This window comes from Rhipicephalus microplus, chromosome 9, assembly GCF_043290135.1.
Source record: "Rhipicephalus microplus isolate Deutch F79 chromosome 9, USDA_Rmic, whole genome shotgun sequence".
NCBI lineage: Eukaryota > Metazoa > Arthropoda > Arachnida > Ixodida > Ixodidae > Rhipicephalus > Rhipicephalus microplus.
The window spans coordinates 2017310-2045108 of NC_134708.1; the positions used below are offsets into that span (position 1 = coordinate 2017310).

Below are 27799 nucleotides of genomic sequence, written 5' to 3' on the forward strand. Positions count from 1 at the left end.
CGAACACCGCCGAACACCGCCGCCGTCGCCTTGTGACCAGCACAGTAAAAGCTGCAGCAGCTAAAGATAGCGGTGCCATCAGCTGAGTCACTTCCGTTGACATGCCAAACATGACGACACATGGACAGTGTTGCCATTAATTCTGGCAAGCCAGGTGAGCTGTTTCGAGGCAATTTTCAAATTCATTAATTTGCAAACAATCAGAGCATCTCTCAAGCCTGTTGTAATTTGGCATAAATGACGGTAATGTGCAAAGGAACGTACTCAGCGAATTTCACAGATTCACTTACCTCGAAAAATCGCCGCAGTTGGCCTCCGAGACACTTTTTAGCAAGGTCGTATGAAATTGAGGCTTCTGGTTTTTGTCAAGGGTCATATTTTAAGGCAAAAAATGTAGCTAGATACCTCATCCAATGAGGAAAGCAATCGTTGGTATCAACACGAACAATGCATAGTGTCACGTGATCGGAGATTATGGTTCGATGATGACGTCAGGACCTTACAGGTCTCCAAAATTTGTGACATCGTTATGACGCTGTCATAGGACCTTATCGCATTGTTAAAGGTGATCCAATCTTAGAGGAAGTGCAAAACCAGATGAACGCTTGCAATGCTACCAATCTTTGAGGTGACAGTCCAGCAAAACCATGCCCTAGGAACACAAAGCTATAGCAGTCAGTGCCACTCTCAGACCCTTAGGTCTTGTATTAAAGTTGCTTCAATGTAATTATTTAAGATATCAGCCCAGAAACAATATATGATTTGTATGATTTGTGTGAAAGCACAATTCAAAGCACAGAGTAGTATAAGGCAACAGCCACGTGGCCATTCTGAGTTACTTTCTTGAATATTTGAATCTCGCTTGATTAAAAACATACAAGACTGTAAGATTTGGCGAGTTAGTGCAACATGATTATAAGTGCAACTGACAGTAGGGGACAGACGAGAGGACACAGAGCGTTTTCTCGTATGATTTGCACTCGTAATCATTGAATTGAAAATTTCACCATGTAAGCACCTCTAATGATCAAACCAACCTGAGAAGGTCATCCGTGAGGGTTCGAGTGCGGCCCCTGGTGCCATGGGGCTCTGTAGGGAGGCCCTCAGAGTTGGAACGATGCACCAGGCCTCCTCGTTGTTGTTCTAGCGAGGAAGACAGGTGCAGTGGAGGAAGACTGTGCTGCTGCCATTCAGGTGACGTTGACAAAGGTTGTGGCAGGTGACGAGGGGGGAGGAAGTGTGGTGCTGACTGCGAATGTGGCAGCAGGCGTGCCGGTGGCCCTGCCCCGTTGGGCGCTTCACACAGGGGCCATGCTGCCCCTCGCAGACACTGCCGCAACCACTCCAGTTCACGACGGTGCCGATTCTCCAAGTCCTCTCGCTCACGCTGCTGCCTGCACGAGAATTGTCATGAATGAGCACTCTCCTCTCGCTACTAGCAAAAACTAATTTCTATCATTGACCACAAAATTGAGCTATAAGTGAGTACATCATAGCTGCCTTACCGTGACTGAGTGGTTGGCAGCTCATTCTGAAATCTACAGGGATGGTAGTTGAATAACAGTGAACTGATCAAATGAGAGAAGGAGAATAGTTTGGGCAGCCCATTTTAGTGTTTATTAATAAAATCTACAATTAAACCAAGAAAAAAATAGGAGACATTATTTTCTTTTTTTTTAAACTGCAGTGTAATGTTTATGATCCACGTTGAAAGAAGTAAAATGGGACAGAATATGGAATCTGAATCTAAAATTAAGCATCCGATTTCTTCAAATTTAGGTCAGAATAATTACACTACAGAACAGCAACAGATGATGTCCTCTATGAATTCGTTGGTATGTCTGCTGCTTTCAATGGCAGTGAATTCGTTGCGGAATCGCCACTACCGGATGCGTGTTTTTTGCCCGCTTGGTAAAATAACCAAGCCGGTGCACTCTTACTAGGTTTGGCTGTCCGCATCTTGCGAAAACCCCGCGTGGAAGCCCTCTAGAGTATCACAAAGAAAGCACTGCATTTTTTAAGGGCATAGCCTGCCTACAGAATACGAACAGTGAGCACACTGCCCACGGTTACCGTGCTTAGGTACACCTATGCAAGCTGGCAGCATGAGGGCCAACTATGTGACACACACTCTCACGGTGATCTGTCAGTCTAAAATGGGGCATACCATAATGTAGCCTCAATTAAGAGATCGCACAATCACAGCAGTAGAAATCATTCTTGCAGGAACATGAAAATCATTTCTTAAAATCTTCAACTCTTTTTTGACCGTGCCTATAAAACGTAGGTCTACGCCTGTGAATTTCATTAGCCTGCTGATCTGTAGGGGCATTGTGGAGCTTCCATGATTACACCTCCCCAAAATAAATATATTTATATCAAGTAATACCGACTGACAAGGCAGAAAGAGCAAAAAAAAAGTGCTAAGAGGACAAGAAACTGGACAACTGGACAAACGCCACTTGTAACGACTGTTTTGACCAGTCACGCACTAACCTGACAGACAGACAATGAACTTTTTTAAAGTCCCGAGAAAATTTCTTTTTACTTAAAAGAGATTTCAGACGTGGTTACACCTAATTCAATAAGGTCCCATATTGAAACGTGTTGACGTTTTTCTACCTTATAAGTTTAGAATATTTTTATTGTGTGGTTTGATGCCCTACTTTGTGGGAATCGAGCACGTTCTCCCACTTTGTGCCTCGTTCCCCAGCTAGTGCGAGTGCTGGTCCTGTGCTTCTCGAGGGCCAGCACCACCGTTAATTGGCGAAATAGCCACTGTGGCTTCTCCACCAGGGCCTTTTGACAGTTTTTCCTGCATGGAGACATGTAAAAAACTGCCCGGAGAATGCCTTCTCCTGGCGTCACGCTAGCGCACTTCATAGTGCTTCGCCGATCCTCATAGGTCGCTCGACTGCCCAGTGCTCGCATGCCTGCAATGAAGAAGCCATGCTCTGTTTTTGTGGGCAACTTCCCGTTCGCATGTTTTGGTGGTTTCCCCTTTGTGTGGCAACTGTGGCGCTGCAGGCTAGTGTACTTAATAGGTCTTCAGGAGTTTCCCTGCTGGCCCACACGCCCGTGATTGTTGCACTGTGCAGTATTTTCGGTTAATAAACCCATGTTTGTTGAAGAACTGCCTGGAGTGCCGTTTCTTTGCCGTGTCGGGAGTCAACAAACCAAGCCATAGAGTATTTAGGTGCGACAGCAGTGATCGTATTCCTTCCCGGTAGCATCGTAAGGTAAGCTTCTTCAGCACTACCTTTTGGTATTTGAATATTTTTTGGGCTGCTATTTAGCCTAATTCGCTAAAATATGCTCGAATCAATAGCAATTTGATTTCTCTTCTCACTTACACTTTTTTCATTCCTGCATCTGTAAAAGTTGTAGAAGAAGAATATAACTCGTTTAGTTTGAGATGTTACATCTCTAAAACACATAGCCGACAAATATAGCGGAATGAAAGAAGGTAACCCACTTAGATTAGTTCGAACATTCATAATAAGCAGAACAGATTACGTAGCATTGTGCCTACGATGGCACTCATCAGAAAGATACAAATGAGACTGCCTAATCAGGATACTCTAGAAGAAAGCCATAGGACTCTCCATCACCACTAGCAACGATAATCTACTGCAACTAGGTCTACACAATAAAGTGAATAAGTTCATCGAGGCACAGTGCAATGCACAATACAAACACCTATCCAAAACTAAAACGGGCAGGAAAATCAGGTAGGTATTGTGTATCACACTCAGCAGGACTTCAATGTATATATGCCCAAACACATCAGAGGCATGATAACCATCTTTTCTATACCCAGAAATATGCATCCCACCCACGATCAAGGCAGATGGATGGGAAGGCAGAGTCTGTGACATACAAAAGAGATTTAGTAACAGCATGGACACTGTATTCGTAGATGCAACTAGATACAGGCACAAGAGCGGCTACACAGCAGTGCTTATAAAAGAAGTCACAAGGCCAAAGCAATGAATGCGATAGCAGCACATCGTGCTGTTATACAAAGTAAGGCTAGGAGATTTAGGAACCATACAAAATGTAGTCAACATGGCTGGTTGTGCTTGAATTGACTCTGTCACGTCCGACAGGAGCCGAAGTCCAAGCTTAGCATTGAGAAACGCAACAAGCCACAAGTTTTTACGTCGAAGTACGCTAGCATTGAAGTCTCCAGTAACTATCACCGACACATCTTGTAGGCACACCGCATGAAAGTTCTGCAGCAAGAAGCTCATGACTCTGGCTGCGAGCTTCCTGGTGAGATGTACACTGTCGCAACGACGAAGCCGTACAATTACCCCTGAAGATTCATTGTTGTCACTGTGGTCTCGAAGTGTTTCCATCAGTGCCTAATATGACATCCCCTCAGTAGTGACGACTCAGATGTCCAGATATAAAATGACAAAAAAGTGTCCTCCACATGCAGCGTGGCCCCACACGTGACACTAACTAAAAGTGTGGTACTGCTAACGTAAATGTAGTTTTCTTTGTTTTTGGTTTGGTGCGAGGGTGCATGTGCCTGCCGCGGAAAAACCAGTGGCAATGCCAACTCATGGTACGCAGGCCCGCCTGCGCGTGCTCTCGCATGGGAGTCACTAGGGCCACGAGTGCACCGTATATGCCGCCACCGCTTTGCGCTTCGTTGGTGGCAAGGCAACCACATGCATGTTCGTGTCGAAATCACAAAATTCGGGGCAACAATCCTCATTGTATGTGACGAAAATTTGTTGTATTAAGGATATCTCCCGCTGATACTTTATTACATAGAGGTCGCAAATACATGTGCTTTTATGGGATAACGGTGGGGAATAGAAAAATTTCGCTATATTGAGAAATTCGTTCTAAGCATGTTAAACTGTGTGTGTATGTTCATATATATATATATATATATATATATATATATATATATATATATATATATATATATATGTATATATGGTCAAGAAATAAAGGAACACACTTACGAAAATTTGATACTTTTTTACTCTACATTTCGGCTGAGCCACAGCTGAAACGTAGAGTAAAAAAGTATTCATTTTCATAAGTGTGCTGCTTTATTTCTTGACTGTATGTGCACCGGACCCACAGAACTTCTTTTCTAAATCATATATATATATATATATATATATATATATATATATATATATATATATATATATATATATATATATATATGCGCCAAGGAGTGTATAGGGGAAGTCATTAGAACCAATGTAATGTAAATAATAAGAAAGAAAAGTGGGTGAAAAAATAACTTGCCGTGAGCAGGAATCAAACCTACGACCTTCAAATAATGCGTTCAATGCTCTGAGCTATCACGACGGCTATTCCCCCAGCCACTTTACTGGGTTTATATGTGAATTTAAACGTGGGAGTGTCAGTCAGCGCCACTTGTAGCCATGGCGGCGAGTGTGGCACACTCTTTTATGAGCCTGTATGGCGTCACGTAGCACGTGAACTTATCACGAGCTGGCAGCTGACCAATAGTCCCTCGTATACAATCTAACGGCACCAAGTCTGCCAGTACGGGACCCTCGTTAATGAATAAGGGAAAGAAGTGCATACCGAAGGGCCCGTTTTTCCGTGTTTTGACACAATATTATTGAGATATAACAGACAATAAGGCCAAGGAGTGTATAGGGGAAGTTATTAGAACCAATGTAATGTAAATAATAAGAAAGAAAAGTGGGTGAAAAAGTAACTTGCTGTGAGCAGGAATCGAACCTACGACCTTCGAAAAGCATCAAACGCGTTATTAGGCTTAAATTGTTTAAGTTGTCGACGGAGTTGGGCGTTTGGAGGAGTAGTAGAGCCGGTCATGCGGTCAACAATAGTGCGGCAGTATGGGTCGACACGTTGTTGTGAAACAGGGACGGATTGAGGGCCGAGTGATGAACTGAGCGCTGCGATTCGAGAGGTGGTGCCGTTTTGGAGTAGCAATGGTGAATGGCCTTCGCTGAACAAAGGACAGCTCCATAGAGCATCAGCATCTTAATGCTTCTCCCCAAATCCGTAGGCGATATCGAAATCGTACTCCTGAAAGCGAAGCACACAGCGACCGAGGTGACCCGATACGTTTTTCAGTAATTAAAGCCAGCATTGGGCTTTATGGTGGGTAACGACGGTAAAGTCACGGTCGTGAAGATATAGTCGAAATCTCTGCACTACCCAAACAACAGCAAGGCACTCCTGGTCGGTGATGTATAGTTAGTTTCTGCAGTGGTAAGAACACGACTTGCATAAGGAACGACGCGTTCACGTAAGTTGTTGTCGCACTGTAACAGGACTGCACCTAGACCATGACTACTAGCGTCGGTGTGAATGATGGTGGGTGCGCTTGGATCGAAGTGGCATAGTACCGGATCACACGTGAGAGCTTGCTTCAATGCCGTGAAAGCACTTTCGCAGTCTTCGGACCAAACAAAGGTGACGTTACTTGCAAGGAGTTGATGGAGCGGAGATGCAAATTCCGCGAAGCCACGTATGTAGCGCCGGAAGTAAGAAGCTAACCCAAGAAAGCTGCGCAGGTCCCTTTGACGTAGTGGATGAGAAAAGTTGAGGACAGCAACAAGCTTCTAGGTGTGTGGCTGAATTCCTTCTTTACTTACTAGATGGCCCAGAACCGTGATTGTCTTGCTAGCAAAGGTACATTTCTTGATATTAAGCTGTGGACCGGCTCTTGCAAGGCATTTGAAGACTTGATCAAGACATTGTAGATGCTGTGAGAACGTGGACGAAAACACTAATATGTCATCGAGATAGCACAGACACGTTTTCCATTTCAAACCACAATACACGCCGTCTATTGTGCATTCGAAGGTGGTGGGCGCATTACAGAGTCCAAAAGGCATCACATTAAACTCGTACAACCCATTTGGCGTTGAAAAGACAATCTTCTCTTTATCAGACTCCGACATTGGTATCTGCCAGTAGCCTGAACTGAGATCGAGGCTAGAAAAATACTTGGTGCTCTTTGATGAGTCCAGTGCGTCGTCAATCTGAGGGAGAGGATAAACATTCTTGCGCAGTATTTTGTTCAGCGCACAGTAATTGACGCAAGAACGAACTGTCCTATCTTTTTTTTTTTTGAACGAGAACAACGGGGGATGACCAGGGAATCGAGGAAGGATGTATGATGTTGCGTCATAGCATGTCTGGCACGTTTTCCTCGATGCTCTTTCTTTCTGCCTGAGACTTGCAATATGGACGCCGATGTACAATACGAGAGCCGTCAGTCTGGATGCTGTGAGTAGCAATGGTAGTCATGCTGAGGAAGATTGAATTCACGTCAAATATAGAACGGTGTCTATTCAACAGGGCAAGCATATTTTCAGTTTGAGCAGGTGTTAAGTCGGGGCTTATAGATGCCGACATAGGTGTGGAAGAGGCATTGAATGGCAGTGATGGTGACTTTAAGACATCGTTGTGGTTGTTGTTTGGAAGAGTAACAATCGCAACAGGCTCAATGTCGACCGCGCGAAATACCGTTAAGCCACTGGGAAGCAGTACAGATTCGGGGGTTTGATTTAAGGCGGTAACATAGGTAGACCTATCGAAGCTGTGATCACAGTGTCCCTATGTAGGGTATTGACGTAAGGGAGAATAAGTATGTGCCTACCCACAATGTCGGTGCAATTAAAGCTTATAATTTCTTCAATTTATGTCCAAAGTACATAATCTGACGTGATGACAAGGTGGATGCATCCGTCGTGTTCAAGCGGCGAAGGGTCAGTGGCATTTAGATGCAGGAGGCACTTAGATATGAAAGCGGACGCAGAAGAAAAGAAATCCCACCCCAGAATGAGATCGTGGGTGCACTCACGTAAGACGGCGAAAACGATGTGGTGACGAATGCCTTCTATGCAGACACGAATGGTAAACTGCGCAAGTGGACAAACGAGAGCGTTGGTCCCCGCATGGAGAGGTGGGCCGCCATAAAGCGTGGTCACTTTTCGAAGGCAGGAACAGAAGTCAGCGCGAATAATCGAGACGGCAGTGCCAGTGTCTACGAGAGCCTCAACGCGTACACCTTCTAGAAACACTATCATCAGGTTTTATGGCCGCTCTGGAGGAATCGTTGGCTCTCAGGCTGACGCAGTTTCCCCTCCTAAAACTGCATGGGGGAGCTTTTTGCGTGGACGTTTGTGGAATGAGAGGCGGGCCGCAGAGGTGACACTGAACGGCGACCTGGCGAAGGCGACCTGCGGCAAGACGTACGGGAATTTCCAGGCAAGTCAGTATGGTAGGTAGGAGATGGTGATTGGTGAGAGGACGAGCGGGAGAGTGGCCAGAGGTAGTTTATGGTCAAACGGAAGCTTCGATGTTCTTCAGAGCGTAGCCCCGTTGCTCGTCTTGTTGGCGTCTTCGACAAAACCGGGCGATATGTCCTCAACAGGCACAGTAGTAACAGATGGGCCAAGGAGGGTGCTGAGGGGCATAGTAAGGCGATGTACACACTGGCAGTGACAACGAAGCCACAGGCGTACGGTCTCCTGGTGTAGGCACAGAAACGGTGGGTGCGGAAGAGAGCGCGGCAACTTCAGCGTACGTGGGCGTTTGGCGTGCGCAGGAACCGTTGAAACAAGTCGCACGCGATGCGGATGCGATCCCTTGCCTAATTAGGTCTCGCAAGCCATTTTTGGCAGTGCAGGAAGAACAGTGCCTATGAAGCTTTCCATGAATGATGTTGTGAATAAGCGCATGCAAGTCGAGGGGTTCAGGCAGACAAATGTCGGTGGCATCGTAGCAGAGGCGAAGAAATTGAAGCTCGTCAAATCGCTGGCAGATGGCTATCATGTACTCGGTAGGGGCAGGATTTTGCGTGGTGAGGGCGTTGAAGGCGACAGTGTTGATGCCTTCATAATGTGGCCTAATTGGTCGTTCTGAGACATGGTACAGTTAACACGCTTGCACAGTGCAAGGACATCCTCAATATACAAGGTGTAAGATTCACCCGCCAGCTGCGTGCGTTCAGCAAGCTTCTTCTTTGCTGCCTCAGCACGAACTATAGGGGCACCGAAAATTTCACGAAGTTGCTGCGCAAAAGAGTCCCAGTCGGGAAGATCCGGGTGGTGGTTTCAGAATCAAGTTTTAGCGACATCAGACCAAGTAAAATGGGATGCTGCGCAACTTCTGTAGATTGTCCCACATGTTCAAACCACTGACGAGGTCATAGTTTTTGATCCAGTCTTCTACATCATCACCTCGGAGACCGGAAACACAGGTCAATGACGCAGGAGAATGCTGTTGGGCAGAGCAGGTGGTGATAGCTGCAGTAGAACGGCGACGATTGATGAGGCCAGGATTTCCTTGGGCTGCCATGGCAGGGGGTTGTACACAATGACCTGAGCGGAGCACCAGCGAGAACAGGCGAAAGGACTTGGGGGAACCAGGAGCACCGTTCATCACTTATGAGGAACCGGTTTATTCAGCCAGACTCGAGCTGAATCACACTCGTGATGATATATACAGATGACGAAGATATACAGGTGATGATGATATGTAAAGAGGATGAAGAGTCACTCACTTTCAAGATTCAAGATTGTTTATTGTCTCTTTTTCATTTTCACCAAATACATGCATGAATGTATGGATCCTTAGCCTATTGGCTAGTAATGGATCCATTAAAAACATAATACCAATGAATCAGGGGCTATGTATGTACAACCACATGTTTGGGGGGAAATGTAGTATATACAGGTGTTCAAAAAATTGTACATAAAAAGAATGTGTATGAATAGGAAAGATACATTCAAGATAAATTACAGTGCTAACAACATACGCTCGGTTTATACAAAAACTATGAATAAGACAGCTGTGTATAGTTCTCATTGCAATAACACACATACAGAAGACCACACGTCAGGACTGCAGTACATCGTCAGTGGTAGAGGCTGCAAATTTTTATCGTCGTCCCCAAAACAGCAGCAGTGGGAAAAACATGTACAAGGTATTATAAGTTGATGTTATTTCCTACTTTTTGTTCTTCGATAAGCTGGATGTTGTGTGATGCAAGAAAAAGTCTTTTAACGCCTGATCTACCCTGGTCGATTGTAAAACGGATGACGGGAGATCATTCCAAACTTTAACCCCGGCGTACTTGAGACGGCGTTGTCCGTATGTGTTATGAGAGAGAGGGATAAAAATTTGCCTTCGGAGGCAGAGCGACTACTTTTACCAGGTGTTTGGAAAATAGTTCTAGGAAAGGGGAAGTTGTTACAAATTATTTTATATACCAAGAGAGTTATACGATAATCTCATAGCGTAAGCACTGGCATTATTGCGGTTTTGGAAAATAGAGGCTGAGAGGGTTTACGAGGGGGAACATGGTTTATTATTCTCAAGGCTCTCTTTTGTAGGCATATTATGTGCTTGATGTATGTGTGATAGGTGAATCCCCAACACTCGATGCAATATGTTATCTTAGATTGGAACAGAGAGAAGTAGATGGTGCGCAAGATATCAGTTTCGAAATGCTGTCGAGCTTTGGTCAGGGTAAAACAGACAGAGAAAAGTTTCTTCCCCAGTGTGTTTAAATGGGGCTTCCAGTTTAACGCATCGTCCAGCATTACGCCTAAATATGAGATCCTACCGACTTTTTCTATTTCTTTATCATTGATCTTCAGCTTGCCCATGGTGAAGTCTACAGGCTTGCAAGGGGATTTAAAAACTATATATTTGGTTTTATCGGTGTTTAAAGTAAGCCTATTTGTTGTAAACCACTCGCTGATTTTTAAAAGTTCGTCGTTTAGAATATGTGCCGCAGTATGAAGTGACGGGGTGGTGAAAACTAGCGCTGTGTCATCCGCGTACATTACAGCACTTACCCTAGAAAGACAACTGGTTAAATCGTTAATATATAACGTAAAAAGAATGGGTCCGAGAACGGAGCCCTGTGGTACTCCCGCATCTACTGGTCTTAAACTGGAAACATGCTCGTCAATAACTACCCTTTGGTATCGCCCATTCAGATAACTTTTAAAAAACTGGAGGGACTGGCCTCTGAATCCGTATAGCTCAAGCTTTTGGCTTAATATTTCAAGATGAACTGTATCAAACGCTTTTCTAATGTCTAGAAACACACCTATAGCAAATTGGTTGTTGTTGAGGGCCTCATTAATTACATCTGTCACGGAAAGTACTGCAGATAGAGTTGATTTGATTTTCTGAAAGCCATGTTGGTCCGGTGATAGAATACCGTTTTTATGCAGGAAATTTTTTACTCGCATCGCTAATAACTTCTCGAACAACGTATTAATGCAGCTTAAGACGGATATAGGTCTGTAATTGTTGAGTTCATTTTGGTTTCCAGTTTTATAAATTGGGGTTACTTTAGCTATTTTTAGAATTTCAGGATATATACCCGTATGGAACGCTTTATTAAAAAGTAATACTAAGGTTGGAGCTAGGATTTCTATATTTTTTGTAAGGACCGAAATAGGTATGCCATCAATGCCTTTAGCCTTCCCTGAATGCAAATTTTCAGCAGTTGCTATAACCTCTGTTTCAGTTATGTCGATGTAACCAAATGACGGACCATGCCAAGGAGGTAAAGAAGGTTCTTTTGGTGAACTTAGGCCACTATGCAGGTTTGAACCGACAGAACAGAAGTGCTCGTTGAACTGATTTGCAAGATTCTGCATTTGCGGCATTTCAGGGAGGACTCTTTTGATGGAGTTGGCTGTATAATAGGGTTAATAACTTTCCAAAGTTTGCCACAGTCATTGGAAGTTGAAGTTACTTGTTTCTTGTAGTAGAGTCGCTTCTGTTTACGCATAGCTGCAACTGCTTTGTTTCTATATATTCTAAACTGGTTATTGTAATAAGAGTTCCCTCTGTTTTGTTTCATTTTGGTGTACCAGAAATCTCGCGTTTTTATAGCATTTAGTACGTTAGCTGTCATCCATGGACATATTGAATGCGTATGGTACGTTTTCTTTATTTTTTTACTGCTGTCCTTGATAATCGACTTTATCCGTTCGATTAGGGTCCGACAATGTTCGCTAACAGCCATACCGTTAAGGTCCTCAAAATTGGCTGCAGAGAGCAGCTGCGAAACCCTGTCATAATCAAGCCGTGTAGTATAGCCATGAAAATTATTGCTGGTTATGTGGTTGTTGCCGAGGCGACATAGGAATGCTATTGGCAAGTGGTCAGCTACAGGAACGTCGTAAGTTCCTGAAAGGGAGCTGACAGGTTTGAAGTTGCATAGGACATGATCCAAGCATGCACAGGTGTCTGAAGTGATGCGAGTGGGCTATGAAATGAGATTTTGGAAGCCATAAGAATTTAGCAAGTTTTGATAGTCATCACAGTTGTCACCTAAGATATTGATGTTCATATCGCCCACAATTACTGTATTCTTATGATTGTCGTTTAGGTAAGAGAAAATACTTTCAAGGTCTTTCAGAAACTGCTTGCGATGCGACTGCGGGGGTCTATATACAGCACCGTAAATGACATCATCAATTTCTACAAATAAGGATTCACAACTAGTAGCAGCAGGTAAGTATGAACATTTTTTATATGCGAGAGGCTTCCTAATATATATTCCTACTCCTCCTCCCCTATTATTTGCTTCTCGAGGGTGGGATATAAAAGAGTAATTAGGAATGTTATAGCTTTTGCCAGGCATCAACCATGTTTCTGTAAGCGCAATAACATCGTACATACATGAATGCTGGGTTAGAAGGGAGCAAAGGGCATCGCTGTTTTTTGAAACGCTTCTAATATTACAGTGAAGTATGGAGCGTGTGCCTTTTGTTTTATGGAAGTTGTCAACTACAGATGGAGTCAGGATAACAGAAGGGCTTATGCTATCTGCGCAAGATCGGCTTCGTTGCGGATGCGGATAGTGTCCGAGTTGTTGGCTTTTTTCATCAATATGCGCCCGTTTGCAACCCAAGCGTGTCGCCAATTGTGACGTTTTTTTGCGGCAATGGCTTTTCCCAGTAGGGCTTTATGCGAATACTTGTCGTATACTTGTCGAGCTCACAATAAATAAATATATATGGTGAGATCTAACGGACAATAATGTAAAGGAAAGTATAGAAGAAGTTATTAGACCAAATTGTAATGTAAATGTGAAGAAAGAAAAATGGGTGAAAAGATGACCTGCCATGGGCAGGAACTGAACCTGCAACCTTCATATAACGCTTTTAATGTTCTATCAACTGAGCTACCACGGCGGCTGTGCCCCCAGCCAAATTATTGGGTATACAGTAGACTCTCAGTAAACAAAACCTGAAGGGACCAGGAAATGTGTTCCGATTACAGGAGTTCCGTTTACTGAGAGATGAACATGGGTGCAAAATAGAAGCTCAAAACCAAGCATTGCAGAGGTGATAGTTCTATTATAGCAGTAGTTCCGTTTAACAGATTTTCATTTACTAAGAGTCTACTGTATATATGTAAACGTGTCAGTGAGCGCCACCAAAAGCCATGGCGGCAAGTGTGGCACGCTCTTTATAAGACTGTTTGGTGTCACGTAGCACGTGAACTTGTTACGAGCTGGCCACGGACCAATAGTCCCTCGTATACGACCTAAAGGTCTGCCGGTACAAGACTCTCGTTAATGAATCAAAGAAAGAAGTGAATACTTACGGGCTTTTTTTTTGTGTTTGACACAATATTAGTGAGATCTAACAGACAATAATGCCAAGGAAGGTATAGGGGAAGTTAATAGACCAAATTGTTACATGAATGTGAAGAAAGAAAAGTGGGCCGTGGGCAGGTACCGAACCTGGGACCTTCATTATTCTCACATTATTCTCATATATATATATATATATATATATATATATATATATATATATATATATATATATATATATATATATTTTTCCCTGCTCAGGGCTGGTTATTTTTTCATCCACTTTTCTTTCTTCTTATTTACATTACATTGGTTCTAATAACTTCCCCTGTACATTCCTTGGCATTAATGTCTGTTACATCTCATTAATATTGTGTTAAAACACGGAAAAACGAGCCCTTAGGTATACACTTCTTTCCCTTATATATATGTATATGTATATGTATATATATATATATATATATATATATATATATATATATATATATATATAGGCCCGTGTGCTCAGATTTGGGTGCACGTTAAAGAACCCCAGGTGGTCAAAATTTCCGGAGCCCTCCACCACGGCGTCTCTCATAATCATATGGTGGTTTTGAGACACTAAACCCCACAAATCAATCAATCAATCATATATATATATATATATATATATATATATATATATATATATATATATATATATATATTGTCACGACGCAGACACAGTAGGAGTTCGATATAGAAGAGCTCACCTTAATTAAAAATGAAAGGCGCTCGTAAAGAGGACCGGGCAAGAGCTTCGTCTTCTTCTCTGGCTGTGCGAGCTCTCCTCTGCAGGTTGAATGCGGCATTTGCCTCCCTCCAGGAAGAGCATCGACCCGATGCTCGGCTACAGAATACGCGGTGTATGTAGTTGACGTATTACGCAACTGGCTCACTGCAATATGGCTTCATCCGCACAACGTGTACGATTTCAGATTTTTGAGCTCGCGAGGAACTGTCACGGATGACCTCATAATTCACGTCACTTAGGCGCCGTATAACATTGTAGGGACCAAAGTACTTCTTCAATAACTTTTCACAAAGGCCGCGTCGGCGAATAGGGCTCCAGACCCACACTTTCTCGCCTGGTTGATAAGTGACGTATCGGTGTCGCAGGTTATAACGTTGTGCGTCGTAACTCTGCTGTTGGGCGATTCGCACGCATGCTAGCTGCCGTGCCTCTTCAGCTCGTTGGGTAAAGGCTTGAACATCCGTGTCTGTATCCTCGCAGTCGTGCAGCAGCATGGCATCAAGCATTGTCGTCACTTCACGGCCATAAAGAAGATGGTGTGCTCCGTGTAGTTTCCTGCTGCGCCGTATTATAAGCAAACGTCACGTATGGTAGAACGTCGTCCCAATTTTTATGATCCACGTCGATGTACATAATAAGCATATCAGCAATTGTCTTGTTGAGGCGTTCTGTTAAGCCGTTGGATTGTGGGTGGTAGGAGGTAGTTTTTCGATGCGCTGTTCCACTCAACTCAAGCACTGACTTGAGGAGCATGGCCGTGAAAGCGGTACCTCTGTCTGTTATTATAATTCTAGGAGCACCATGCCTCAGAACGATATTTTCAATGAAAAATCGTGCCGCTTCTACTGCGGTTCCACTTGATAAAGCCTTTGTTTCTGCGTAGCGAGTAAGATAGTCCGTAGCGACAATTACCCACTTATTTCCAGTATGCGAAGTCGGAAATGGTCCAAGGAGATCCATTCCGATTTGTGCAAAAGGCATGGTGGGCACTTGAACTGGTTGCAACAATCCGGCTGGTTTTAAAGGTGGCGATTTTCGTCGTTGACAATCGAGACACGTGCGGACGTAATGCTTTACAGTGCCTGGAAGCTTCGGCCAGTAGTACTTTTGTTGGATTCTGGCCAATGTGCGCGTGTATCCGAGGTGGCCGGAGGTTGGCTCATCGTGGCAAGCGCTCAGGATCTCATCGCGAATGGATGTCGGGACGACAAGTAAGTGGGCATTTCTGCTGGGGGCAAAGTTCTTCTTGTATAGGAAACCACTGCGCAAGCAGAATGATGGCAGGCTCCTTGCAAATATCTTGGGAACGCTTGTAGACTGGCCGTTAAGAAAATTAATAAGAGGGAGCAACTCACTGTCTTCTTTCTGCTTAGACGAAATGGTGACCGTGTCGACCACCCCTAAAAATGCCATGTCATCATCTTCTGAGACATCATCTTGCTTTATAGGCGACCTAAATAAGCAATCAGCATCAGGGTGCTGTCGTCCCGACTTATAGACGACCGTCATATCGAATTCTTGTAGGCGTAAGCTCCAGCGCGCTAGCCGACCGGATGGGTCCTTCAAGTTGGTCAGCCAGCAAAGAGAGTGGTGGTCGCTGACTACGTGGAAGAGACGGCCGTAGAGGTATGGGCGAAACTTCAGAACTGCCCATACTACAGCAAGACGTTCCTTTTCCGTTGTGGAATAATGGGACTCGGCACGGGAAAGCGTCCTACTTGCATATGCAATCACTCTCTCGGCTGAGTCTTGCCACTGGACGAGTACAGCGCCTAAACCTACGTTGCTGGCATCAGTGTGGATCATGGTTGGAGCGTCCTCGTCAAAGTGAGCAAGCACAGAGGGTGTCTGCAGGCGCTGTCGTCGACCGTCAAATGCTGCTTGTTCCTCTTCGCCCCATAAAAATGGAACATCGTCTCTCGTTATGCGTGTTAAGGGCGATGCTATGTGCGAGAAATTGGCGATAAATCTGCGGTAGTAGGCGCAAAGGCCAAGAAAACGTCTTACGGCCTTCTTTTCTGTTGGCACTGGAAATTTTCGGACGGCGTCGATCTTGTCGGGGTCCGGACGAACACCTTCATGGCTCACCACATGTCCTAAGAATCGGAGTTCCTTGAAACCGAAATGACATTTCTCAGGTTTCAGCGATAAGCCAGCGGACCGTATTGCTCGAAATACTAATAGCAGCCGTCTTAGATGTTCCTCGAATGTTGGTGAGAAAACAATGACGTCGTCGAGGTATACCAGACACGTCTGCCACTTAAGGCCTGATAGGACGGTATCCATCAGTCTCTGAAATGTTGCTGGGGCTGAGCACAATCCGAAGGGCAAGACTTTAAACTCGTAAAGCCCGTCAGGCGTAACAAAAGCAGTCTTTTCTCTGTCCCGCTCATCGACCTCGATTTGCCAATAACCGCTTTTCAGGTCCATCGACGAGAAGAAGCGTGCATGCCTCAGCCTGTCAAGTGAATCGTCAATACGCGGTAGTGGGTATACGTCTTTCTTTGTCACGCGGTTCAGCTTGCGGTAGTCCACACAGAAGCGTAAGCTGCCGTCTTTCTTCTTAACTAGCACTACCGGTGATGCCCAAGGGCTTTTTGACGGCTGAATGATGTCATCATTGAGCATTTTCTGAACTTGTTCTTGGATTGCTTCGCGTTCTTTCGGTGCCACGCGGTATGGGTTTTGTCGAATTGGTCTTGCCATCTCTTCCATTATAATTCGGTGCTTTGTCAGTGGCGTTTGATTTACTCTCGAGGTCGACGAAAAACAATCTTCAAACTGGCCGAGAATATCTAAAAGACTCTGCCTCTGCGCTGGCGATAAATCTGTGCTCACGTCGACAGGCAGTGGTGTTGAAGCGACCGGCGTCTCTGCCTGTTGTACTGCGAAGCACTCGCGGAATTCTACAATTTCTTCGAAGTATGCAACTGTGGTACCCTCTGCAATGTGTCGACGCTCGTTGCTGAAGTTTGTCAACAGGACCTCTGCTTGCCCAGACACTACACTGACGAGACTTCTGGCAATAGCGATTCCTCGAGAGAGTAAAAGCGTCGATATTTGTTCCGCGACACCTTCTCCACTATGCTGCGTGTTACACGTGACAGAGACGAGGCGGCATGACAACGGTGGCATGGTCACGTCGTCAATCACGCGCGTGGGCTTGCGCTGCAGCGCTGCGCTATGGTCCGCTGAGAAGGTCAGTACACCGTCCGGTATATTTATAATGGCACTGTACTCCTGCAGGAAATCCATACCCAAGATGGCCTGTTTACAACACTCAGAAAGAATAACGAAGGTTGCCACGAATGATGAATCCCCGATCTTGATTCGTGCGGTGCACTTTCCGGTAGGTGTCAGTAGCTGGCCTCCGGCTCCTCGAATTTGCGGCCCCGTCCATTCCATTTTTACCTTCTTGAGTTGGTCGGCCAGATTCGCACTCATTATTGAAAAGTCCGCACCAGTGTCGGCCAGTGAGGTCACGTCGTGACCGTCAATTGAAAGTGTAATGTCGGCGGTGACAATCTCGTCTTTCGTCGGTTCATTCGAAATGTGTGGCACTTCATGCGGCGGCAATGGGGGATTTTCAAATCTTCGGCAATTCGCAACCTTCCCCCCTAAGGTCGCTGCTTTTAGTTTCCCCGGCGTGGACTGGGAGACCTTCCTCTCGCCATGTCCGTGGTGCTACCTCTATTAGATCGGGGAAAATGACCTGGGGAGGGCGAGCGTGACCGGAACCCAGGAGAAACATCTCGCGGGATCGTCGCGCTCGTTTCAACGTTGCGTCTTCCGTCGAAATAGCGCCGAGGGGTAGTGGACGGAAATCCTTGATACCCGGCAACGCGATGAGGACAATACCGCACAATGTGGCCTGCTTCCCCACAATGGAAGCACAGGGGCCTGTAGTCAGGAGTACGCCATATGTCGGTTTTGCGGAGTGGGGGTCGCATCGGCGTCGACGTTTCCCTGTAGTACCAAGGCACTGTAGGCGGCTGTTGCTGGTGGTACTGTTGAGGTGGCGGCACGTTGGATCTAGGCTGTCGACGGAGAATATCTGCATATGTTGGCCTAACTATTTCAGTGTTCGGCTCGGGAAGTGAAAGCGCTTGCCTTATTTCTTGGCGAACAACTTCTGTGACCGACGCAATCGCGCAGTCATTCGGTGTGGCGGTGAGCTTCTTCACCTCTTCTTGCACAATTTCGCGTATCAGGTCACGCAAAGAATGCTCGTTAGGAGTCACCGTGGTCACGGCGGTTGCGCTGATTTGTCCGCTGTTGTTTGGACGGTCGTACTGGCGGTACCGTAGCTGTAGTGCGCGTTCTGTGGCGGTCGCCTCCTTCGAAAATTCATCGGCGTTTGAAGGTGGGTTCCGTACGAGACCAGCAAACAGCTGCTCTTTAACACCACGCATGAGGTGGCTGATCTTTCTGTTCTCGGACATGTCGGGATCGGCTCGATGAAAGAGACGAGCCATGTCCTCAACAAACACAGCAATAGACTCGTTGGGCTTTTGAATCAGTGATTCAAGGAGTTGTTGTGCATGCTCCCGCCTTTCGGTGTTTGCGAAGGTGTCCAGAAACTTCCGCCGGAACTCGTCCCACGTTGACCACACGCGATTCGTGAACCACGTGCGAGCCCCGTCTTGAAGAGGGAAATACACGTACCCCAACTTCTGTGCGGCGTTCCACCCGTTAACGTTGGCTGTGCGCTCGAACTCCTCAAGCCAGTCATCTGCGTCCTCATATGAGTTGCCATGGAAGTCCACAGGAGTTTTAGGGGTGAAAACAGTCACCTGTGTCGTGCTTGGGCTCGTCATGGTGGGGCAACTGCTTCCCGGCGCGGTCATGTTTTCCGTCCAAGGACCGAAATCTGGGCTGAGGCCTAACAGGCGGCGGCTGGTGCGGTGAACGGGTGTTTCGACGAGCGGAAGTTTTTGTGGACTAGATCCCGGGCTGTTGGAAGGTGTCCTGGACATGTACCCAGCTCCTTCACCAGTGTCACGACGCAGACACAGCAGGAGTTCGATATAGAAGAGCTCACTTTAATTAAAAATGAAAGGCGCTCGTAAAGAGGACCGGGCAAGAGCTTCGTCTTCTTCTCTGGCTGTGCGAGCTCTCCTCTGCAGGTTGAATGCGGCAATATATATATTTCTTGTGTGTATGTGGCCCGACACTGCGGGCCAGCTGCCGAACCACATGAACTTTAACTCAATCCATGTGTGGGATGCGAGCAAGTGGCAATATGTTTAACTTTTTTCCTTTTCCTTGGTCGCCTCCTCTGGCGGTGCCTTTTATCTACCCCTAGTTACAATGCATGAATTACCCACCCGCTTCGGGCGGCGCTCCGTCACTCCTTTCTTCTTCTTCTCGTTGTGTGTGGCTTGCCTCGTTAGCCCGTCTGTTTCGTTTTTTCTTTTGCTTTATTTTTTTTTTCTTTTCATTTTGGGGGCCTCCAAACTGTGAGGGTGGCCCTCTGCTATGGGAACTTGTATTATTTCGCTTAGATCCTCCGAAGAAGGCTGGTCCACCAGCCGAAACTGTTAGGATTAAATAAATAAATTAAAGTTTTGTTTCCTATACTGCACTATTCTCGAAGTTTATAATTTTTATTACAATAGCCAAAAGAAACTCTGATAACACACACACACACACACACACACACACACACACACACACACACACACACACACACACACACACACACACACACACACACACACACACACACACACACACACACACACACACACACACACACACACATATATATAAGGGAAAGAAGTGTATACCTAAGGGCTCGTTTTTCCGTGTTTTGACAAAATATTAATGAGATCTAACAGACAGTAATGCCAAGGAATGTATAGGGGAAGTTATTAGTTCAAATGGAATGTAAATAAGAAGAAAGAAAAGTGGGTGAAAATATAACCAGCCGTGAGCAGAAATTGAACCTACGACATTCGAATAACGCGTTCGATGCTCTAACCACTGAGCTATCACAGCGGCCTATATATATATATATATATATATATATACACCCTCCTGAGTACCAGCAATGGGAAATTTGTCCAAAATATTTGACATCGAAGACCGAGCGATTACAGCTTTTCCAAAGCTCCTATCGCCGTAAAACCGCCGGTTGTCTAATACCTTGGACAACTGGTGCTGTCATTTAACGTCCCAAAACCACCATTTGATTATGAGAGACGCCGTAGTGGAGGGCTCCGGAAATTTTGACCACCTGGGGTTCTTTAACGTGCACCCAAATCTGAGTACACGGGCCTACAACATTTCCGCCTCCATCAGAAATGCAGCCGCCGCAGCCGGGAATCGAACCCGCGACCTGCGGGTCAGCAGCCGAGTACCTTAGCCACTAGACCACCGCGGCGGGGCTGGTGCTGTCATCTGTACCATGGTTTTAAAATTAGAGGTGTCGAAGCGCCGCTAGGAGTATTCATAATGGCGGCGTGTTCAGTGGTGCGGCGTTCAACGGTGTCAACCGCAACCGTAAGTACTTTTTTTCGCACTTCGAGCCTATTTAATGTCATTTCATCGGTTAAACGTCACAGATAATGTTGCAGAGAGCACACGCAGCTAAATATTTCAGCTCTTAACGTTCTTTCTTTTGCCTACGCGGTGTGAACTTTGACATGTCCAAAAGATTGGACGTCGGGACTGAACCAAGTTGCTTTGTGTGAATTACGTGGCACGCTGCAGTGTGAACAGAACGTGCTTGCTTCCGATTGCTACTAGGTTGCGGTATAGTATGAAATTCTTTTTCATTTAGGAAAAAGGCCACGCGTCAGTGATGAGACGGCCGAAAGAATCCTTGAACAAATCGCTGGAATGGCCACATCCGACATTGGTCTTTCGGACAGTGACGACGACACTTTGGTAGACACTACATTTTTGGCTCCACTTGATACCCTGAGCTCTGAAGAGGACGAAAATAGCGACGATGAATGCCCGTCCACCTCGAAGACGACAAAGGGGCAATCATGGAAACGCCATGATGGGTAAGGAATAGTAGTAGTACGCGTTTTGGGAAGGGGGGGTGGGCTAATGTATTGCAGGAGTGTGCATTGTGACGGTCGGTCATTGCCATGTGAACGGATCAAAAGCAACTCTGCTCTTTTACGCTGTTTTTCTTCATGCAGGCCACTTCCGTCTTGGATTCCTGACTTCACATCCACCCCTGATGACAGTCAACAATGGGTTTCGTGGAGTCCAAGTGACTACCTCGTTCAGTATGTGCCACATGAAGTCTTCGAGATGATGGCTTTTGCCATGAACACAACACATGTTCAGGAGACTGGAAAAAGTCTGGAGACCTCAGTAGAAGAACTCAAAATGTTTTTTGGGATTTCACTTACAATGTCCTGCCTGTGCTACCCGCAGATTCGCATGTATTGGATGAAAAAGACAAGGGTGCCTCTTGTTGCGGATAACATGACTAAGAACCGGTACTTTAAACTTCGGCGCCGGCCGAAGCTAGTTAACGAACTTGATGTAAGTGAGCAAGAAAAAGAGAAAGACAGGCTCTGGCGCATAAGACCACTGGTGTCATTTCTACTGGAAGGGTGTCACAAGCTTCCTCGGGAAGAGAATGTCAGCATCGACGAACAAATGATCCCGTTCAGTGGACGAACGCACAGCTGAAGCAGTTCGTACCACGCAAGCCAAACCCAGAGGGGCTTAAAAACTTTGTGCTCGCAAGGCCAGGTGGATTAATCCTCGATTTTGAGATATATCAAGAAAAAAAAGGCAGCATTGTATCCAGGCAGCTCTGGAATAGGAGAATCCGCAGCGCTGAGGCTCACTCAGACGCTCCCTCCCAAAACGAAGGTCTACTTCGACAGATACTTCACATCAGGGCCGCTGCTGGATAAGCTAGCAGAAAACGGAATCGCTGGCACGGGAACAATTATGAACAACCGGATCCCAAAAGGGGTGAAACTATCCAGCGAGAAAGAGCTAAATGAAAAAGGAAGAGGGACGTCAGAGATGTTTGCGAGAAACGACAAAAAACAGGCAGTTGTACGTTGGTATGACAATAAGCCCACTACGTTGATGTCCTCTATCCATGGCCAGCACCCAGAAGACACATGCCGTAGGTGGTCCAGGAAAGAAAAAAAAACACATTGATGTGCCCCGGCCAGATGTTGTACAGTTGTACAATGTCAACATGGGAGGAGTTGATCTCGCAGATCGTATGATCAGCTATTACAGAATCAAAGCTCGAGTGAACAAGTGGACCATCAGAAGCATCTTCCACCTATTCGACATTGCGTTAAGCAACTCATAGATGCAGTACATGCAAGACATGCGGCCGCAACAAAAGCGCCAGAAAGAGATCGTTAAATTCTTGGAGTTTCGTCTGTCTGTTGGTGAGGAACTAATCGCGCAAGCTCAGAGTCAAAATGAAGCGGAGAGTGACTCCGACGAAGAGTGGCGCCCACCACCAAAAAGGGCTCCGTTGCCTCCAGTCGAAGCAAGAGCAAAGACGCTAGGCCATTTCCCAAGACAGATGCTCCGAATGCGGCCCGCTGCGCGCTTGAAGGATGCAACAAGAAGACGAAGTTCTTCTGTACAAAGTGTCATTTGTTCTTTTGCGTCACCAAAGACGGGAGATGCTTCGAAAATGCTCACACTAAGTGAATGAAGGAGCTCACACAAAGTGAACAAAGCAGTTTGTAAATAAAATGTTCCTACATTTACCTGATCAAACTATTTATCACAAAAAAACATCTTGCGTGTAACAATACCACTGCATTAAAAAAGACCGCATAGAGTCCCAATGTCCAATATAAAGGACAATGCGGCACACACGTCCGAAAGTTTGCAGTGATATTAAGTTATTATTATATCCAGAGGCCCTCATAAACTAATTTTGAAAGTTTCACAAAAATCCGTTGCACTAAAATCAGTCTGGGACCCAGGAAAATATATATATATATATATATATATATATATATATATATATATATATATATATATATATATATATATATATATATATATATATATATATATATATATATATATATATATATATATATATATATATATAATATACTGTATCATATTTTTGCAAGACAGTGTCACACTCAAACAGCGACTTATATATAATAAAAAAAATGAGACTTACACACATACAAAATAAAGCCAATTTTCCTGCGATCACGAAAGGGCTATGGATATTGGTACTGAACTGTGTGTGCTGTCTGTCATCAAGATAAATTTTTTTTAATGCAAGTTATTCAACGTTGTACAATTATAGCTTCCGCAAGTGGCACTGCACTCTGCACAAAAACCCATCGGTGTGCTGCCATCGACCACACGAAGCATCTTTGTAACTGCTGGAGTTGGGACTTTCTTCAAGCCTGTGTGCGAGCTCGCACTCATAACCGGTGAGTTTGCGCCAGTGTCAACAAGTGCTTGAACAGGTACACCGTTTACTTCAACATGTATTACACTTTGTTTGGTGGGAATAGAAAGAGGATATTCTGCATTTGTTCCCAATACAGTACCACCTTCTTCTAGTTTTTTCGATATGGAGCGGCCAGAAGCCACGGGGGGCGACAAGGGCCGTGGCTGTCGCAAGTGGGACGATGGGCGACGTGTTTGTGACGAATGAGGTTGGTGCCTGTGTGGCTAAGCCAAAAGACAAGTGTATCAAGCCTAATTGTCAATGGTATTAGACACAGGGGCAGATGGAAAAGTGTGGGCCGTACGATCGAAACGGGTCATATTGGTCGTTGCGAGAGACCATATGTTGTAGCAGTAATGAGCAATATTTTTAACATGGTGGCAGTTGAAACATATAAGGCAGTCATCTGCAGTTCTCCAGTCGGTCAAGTTGCGGGGACGTTGAAAAAAACCGTTGTTGAATGCAGTGACTTTTGCTTGATAGAACCGACGCCAGTCCTTGACGATCACATCCATAGTGAAACAACCCTTGCAAATCAGGAGACTGAATGCATCATCAGCGATTCCTTTCAGCAAATGCCCAACCTTGGCAGTTTCCGTCATATCACTATTGGCCTTTCAGCAGAGGGCCAGCACGTCCTGAACAAATTAGAGGTGTGATTCCTTGGAAGATCGGGCACGCCAAGCCAATTCCTTTTTGGTGGCTATCTTTGGGCTGGTGGGTTCACCGAATACCTCTTGCATCTTTAATTTGCATTGGTCCTAGGTAGTGAGTTCCTCCTCGTTATTTTCGTACCACACCTTGGCCACACCTCTCAAGTAAAACAACGCATTTGCCAACTGATGTGCGGAATCCCATCTATTCGGTACACTCATGTTTTCAAAATTGGCCAACCAATCTTCAATGTTGACGCCGTCTGTTCTGCAGAATGTACTGAGATTCTTAGGTGGTAATGGCGTGTTTAATAGAGACGATGACATTGATGCGGAGAGCTCAACGTTACTCATAGTTGATTAGATGATGCGATGTCTCCTGTGAAGCTCCGCTGCCTGCTGTTGTACCCTGCCCTTCTCACCAATATGCTATGGGGTTGGTGGGTTATAGACAAGATATGTAGCATGTAGCACTAACTCGTTTTCACTAAATGGGCATATCATTACTGATGACACAGCTGTGTCTGCTGCTTTCAACAAACACTTTAGATCTGTATTTACAGCATATAATGGTTTTCTTTCAATGTTCAATATGTCTTAGCCACTTATGCCTGATGTGAGAATCACCGAGCAGGGTATTTTAAACATTCTCCTTAACATAGATGTTAAAAAATCCTCTGGCCCAGACGATAGCCCAAACGCCTTCTTAAAAAGATATGCAGAGTGGTGTGCGAAGTATTTACTCGTATTATTCAGAAGATCTCTCAGTGACGGTTCCTTGCCGTAGGACTGGAAAACCGAGAGAATCAAACCACTCTTTAAATCTGATGATAAATCCAACATCGCAAATTATCGGCCCATTTCATTGCCATCTACTTCATTTAAAATCTTAAAGCACATAATTTATAAACATATAGTTGAATTTCTTGATAAGTATAAGGTTTTAACAGATGTACAACGTGGCTTTCGATGTGGCTATTCTACAAGTACACAATTAGTCGGAATTATGCATGATTTTGCCAAAGAGATAAATAAAGGATATCAGACAGACGCTATACACATGCATTTTAGTAAGGCCTTTGATAAAGAATCGCATAATAAATTACTTCACAAATTAAGTTTTATTATAACAAACAATACTTTACTGGCATGGATTAGAACTTACCTGATGAACCATTACCAATATGTTTCTCAAAATGACACCTGCTCAAGTCGAGTTGACATTGTTTCTGGCATACCTCAGGTGTCCATGCTTGGTCCTCTATTATTTTTGATATTTATAAATGACATCACCACTGATATTAATGTTAAGGTTAAACTCTATGCAGACGACTGCATGATTTATGAAACAGGTCAATCGAGCATCAGATTAGATTAAATGAAAACTTCCAAGGAATCATATCACAGTTTGATCAGTGGTAGATGACTATTAATTACAAGAAGACGATCTTTACGCAAATAACCCACAAAAAGAAACCACTTTTTTTCATTATGGGGCAAACAAAAACACCCTCTCGGAGGTCGATGAGTATAAACACGTGGGTCTTTGATACACAAATTATTAACCATGCTCGAAACATATAGATGTTGTTAAAATAAGGCATTATATAAATTATTCTTTTTAAGACGATTCTCAAAATGATCAACTCCTTCCGTTCGTGTTCTTGCACACTGTGGAGGTGCTGACACCCCCTGTTAAGGTTGCGCTGCGTCGCGCACGTGTCTCGCTTAAAAGCCGTATTTCGGAAGTGACAACCACCGGGTGATGGGTGGCGTTGTGTTGGCATTGAATACCACTATCATCATCATGGTTGTTACAGCGGTAGCGCCGTCGGTGACCCCTGGCGGAAGGCAAGCCTTGGTGGTGGGCGAGAGTTGAGCGAGGCTCTTCTGTGCGCAACGGCTGCCGCGAATGGTTGTCTCTAGCGTGGGTTCCCAGTGCTCGGCACCGCAGGCTTTGCGCCGGGGGCCCTTGTGGTAAGTCAAGCATTGGCGCCGCCGCCTTGGGTGTGTGATTGTGTTTGTCGTGTTATTGCATTTGTCATGGAGTGTATGGTCATATTGTGTACGGATGTCCTAGGTTGTTGATAACAATTGATGTATCGACTCGGCGGACAAGCTTCTGTTAGAGCCGGGAAAGAGTAGGCCTAGGGGGGACTTCTTTGTTAGTCTCGGCGGTTTGCTTTGTTGAGAAGCGAGGAGATCGGTTTTGTGACATGTTTGAATTTGTTGGCACGTTGAGTTTTCTTTTCTATGCTCGCAAGTGTTTTACTATGTTGTTAGTTTTCAAGAACGTTGTTCCGTTGGGACGAGAGCCACGCGGTCTGCATCCTGGGGTGAGCAAGGCTTAGATAGAGCACATGGTTTGTAGGCCAGGCCCGAAGCGAGTGAGTACGGAAGCCTTGTGAGTGGTCTGATTTTCTGTAAATAGCTTCTATCTCTTTGGGTTAAGGGAGCTGGACGTCGTTGCTGTCTGGTACTGCGGCTCGACGCCGGGACGTCATAACACCGTCCGGGGCGGTGGACGCCAATCGCTCGGCAAGCTGCAGTGTGCGGCGAGCGATAGGGCCACCTTACAGTGTGGATGTCTCCTTGTGCCTGCCTCTTCTGCGCCTAGGCTTGGTGGACGCCAGTTGTTGCCGAGCGACTCATTAGGCCTAAGGCTCTGTGCAGCCGCCTGTCGCACGTGGCACAACTAGGTGGATCGTGGCGTCGAGGCATCGCACTCTGCTTCCCTCACCTTTTTTTTATCTTGTGATGCAGGAGTTATTAAAAGTGACCATTATTTTATTTTTGATCGCTGTCTCGGCCGCCGCCGATGTATTAGCTAGCAGTACTGACCATCGTATCTCGTGGGCAAAAAGCCCGAAGCTCCCTTCCCTAGGCCCTGCTCCATTGTTTCTATCAAGTGTTTTTGATTGTACGCAGCAGGAATGATGTAATCCGCGGCTGGTTGTCTTCTGCACATCGTCAGCGCCGCTGGCCAGGAATGTGGTCATAAGGTTGGGCGATGGAGATGCCTTGGACCTACGCAACTGCCTGTAGTCCGGCACCATCGAGAGTGCCGGTCACAACAGAAAGACGTGTCGGCGCTAGCGACGGTTCGTCGCGCCGACGGCAACGTTGCTGTAGCGGGACCGGTACCGAGGTGAAGTCGAGCCGGACAGTGCAGCAGTGTCGGCCGGCGGCGGTGTCGTGGTGCACGGACATTCTTTAGGTACATGTGTTGTGATTTTTTTTTGTTAGAGCTTGTGTACCTCAGTTCTTTGTTTTCGGAATGTGGTTTGAATTAGGGTTGGGGAAATGTGGGGGTGCTGACACTTCTTGTAAGGTTGGTC

The 27799-nt window shown here is 45.4% G+C and overlaps 1 protein-coding gene across 12 annotated transcripts in view; it reads right to left on the reverse strand.

The window, feature by feature from the left end:
- Wnk (Wnk kinase) overlaps positions 1 to 27799 on the reverse strand; it is a 407304-nt gene that overhangs the window by 10236 nt on the left and 369269 nt on the right. For 10 of the 12 annotated variants that reach the window (XM_075872963.1, XM_037415295.2, XM_037415292.2 and 7 more), the window contains one exon: positions 1038 to 1394. In XM_075872963.1, coding sequence (XP_075729078.1) covers positions 1038 to 1394 — 357 coding nt within the window. Of the gene's footprint in view, positions 1 to 1037; positions 1395 to 27799 lie in introns of those variants that run through there. The other 2 variants (XR_012885945.1, XR_012885943.1) reach the window with 1 other exon arrangement.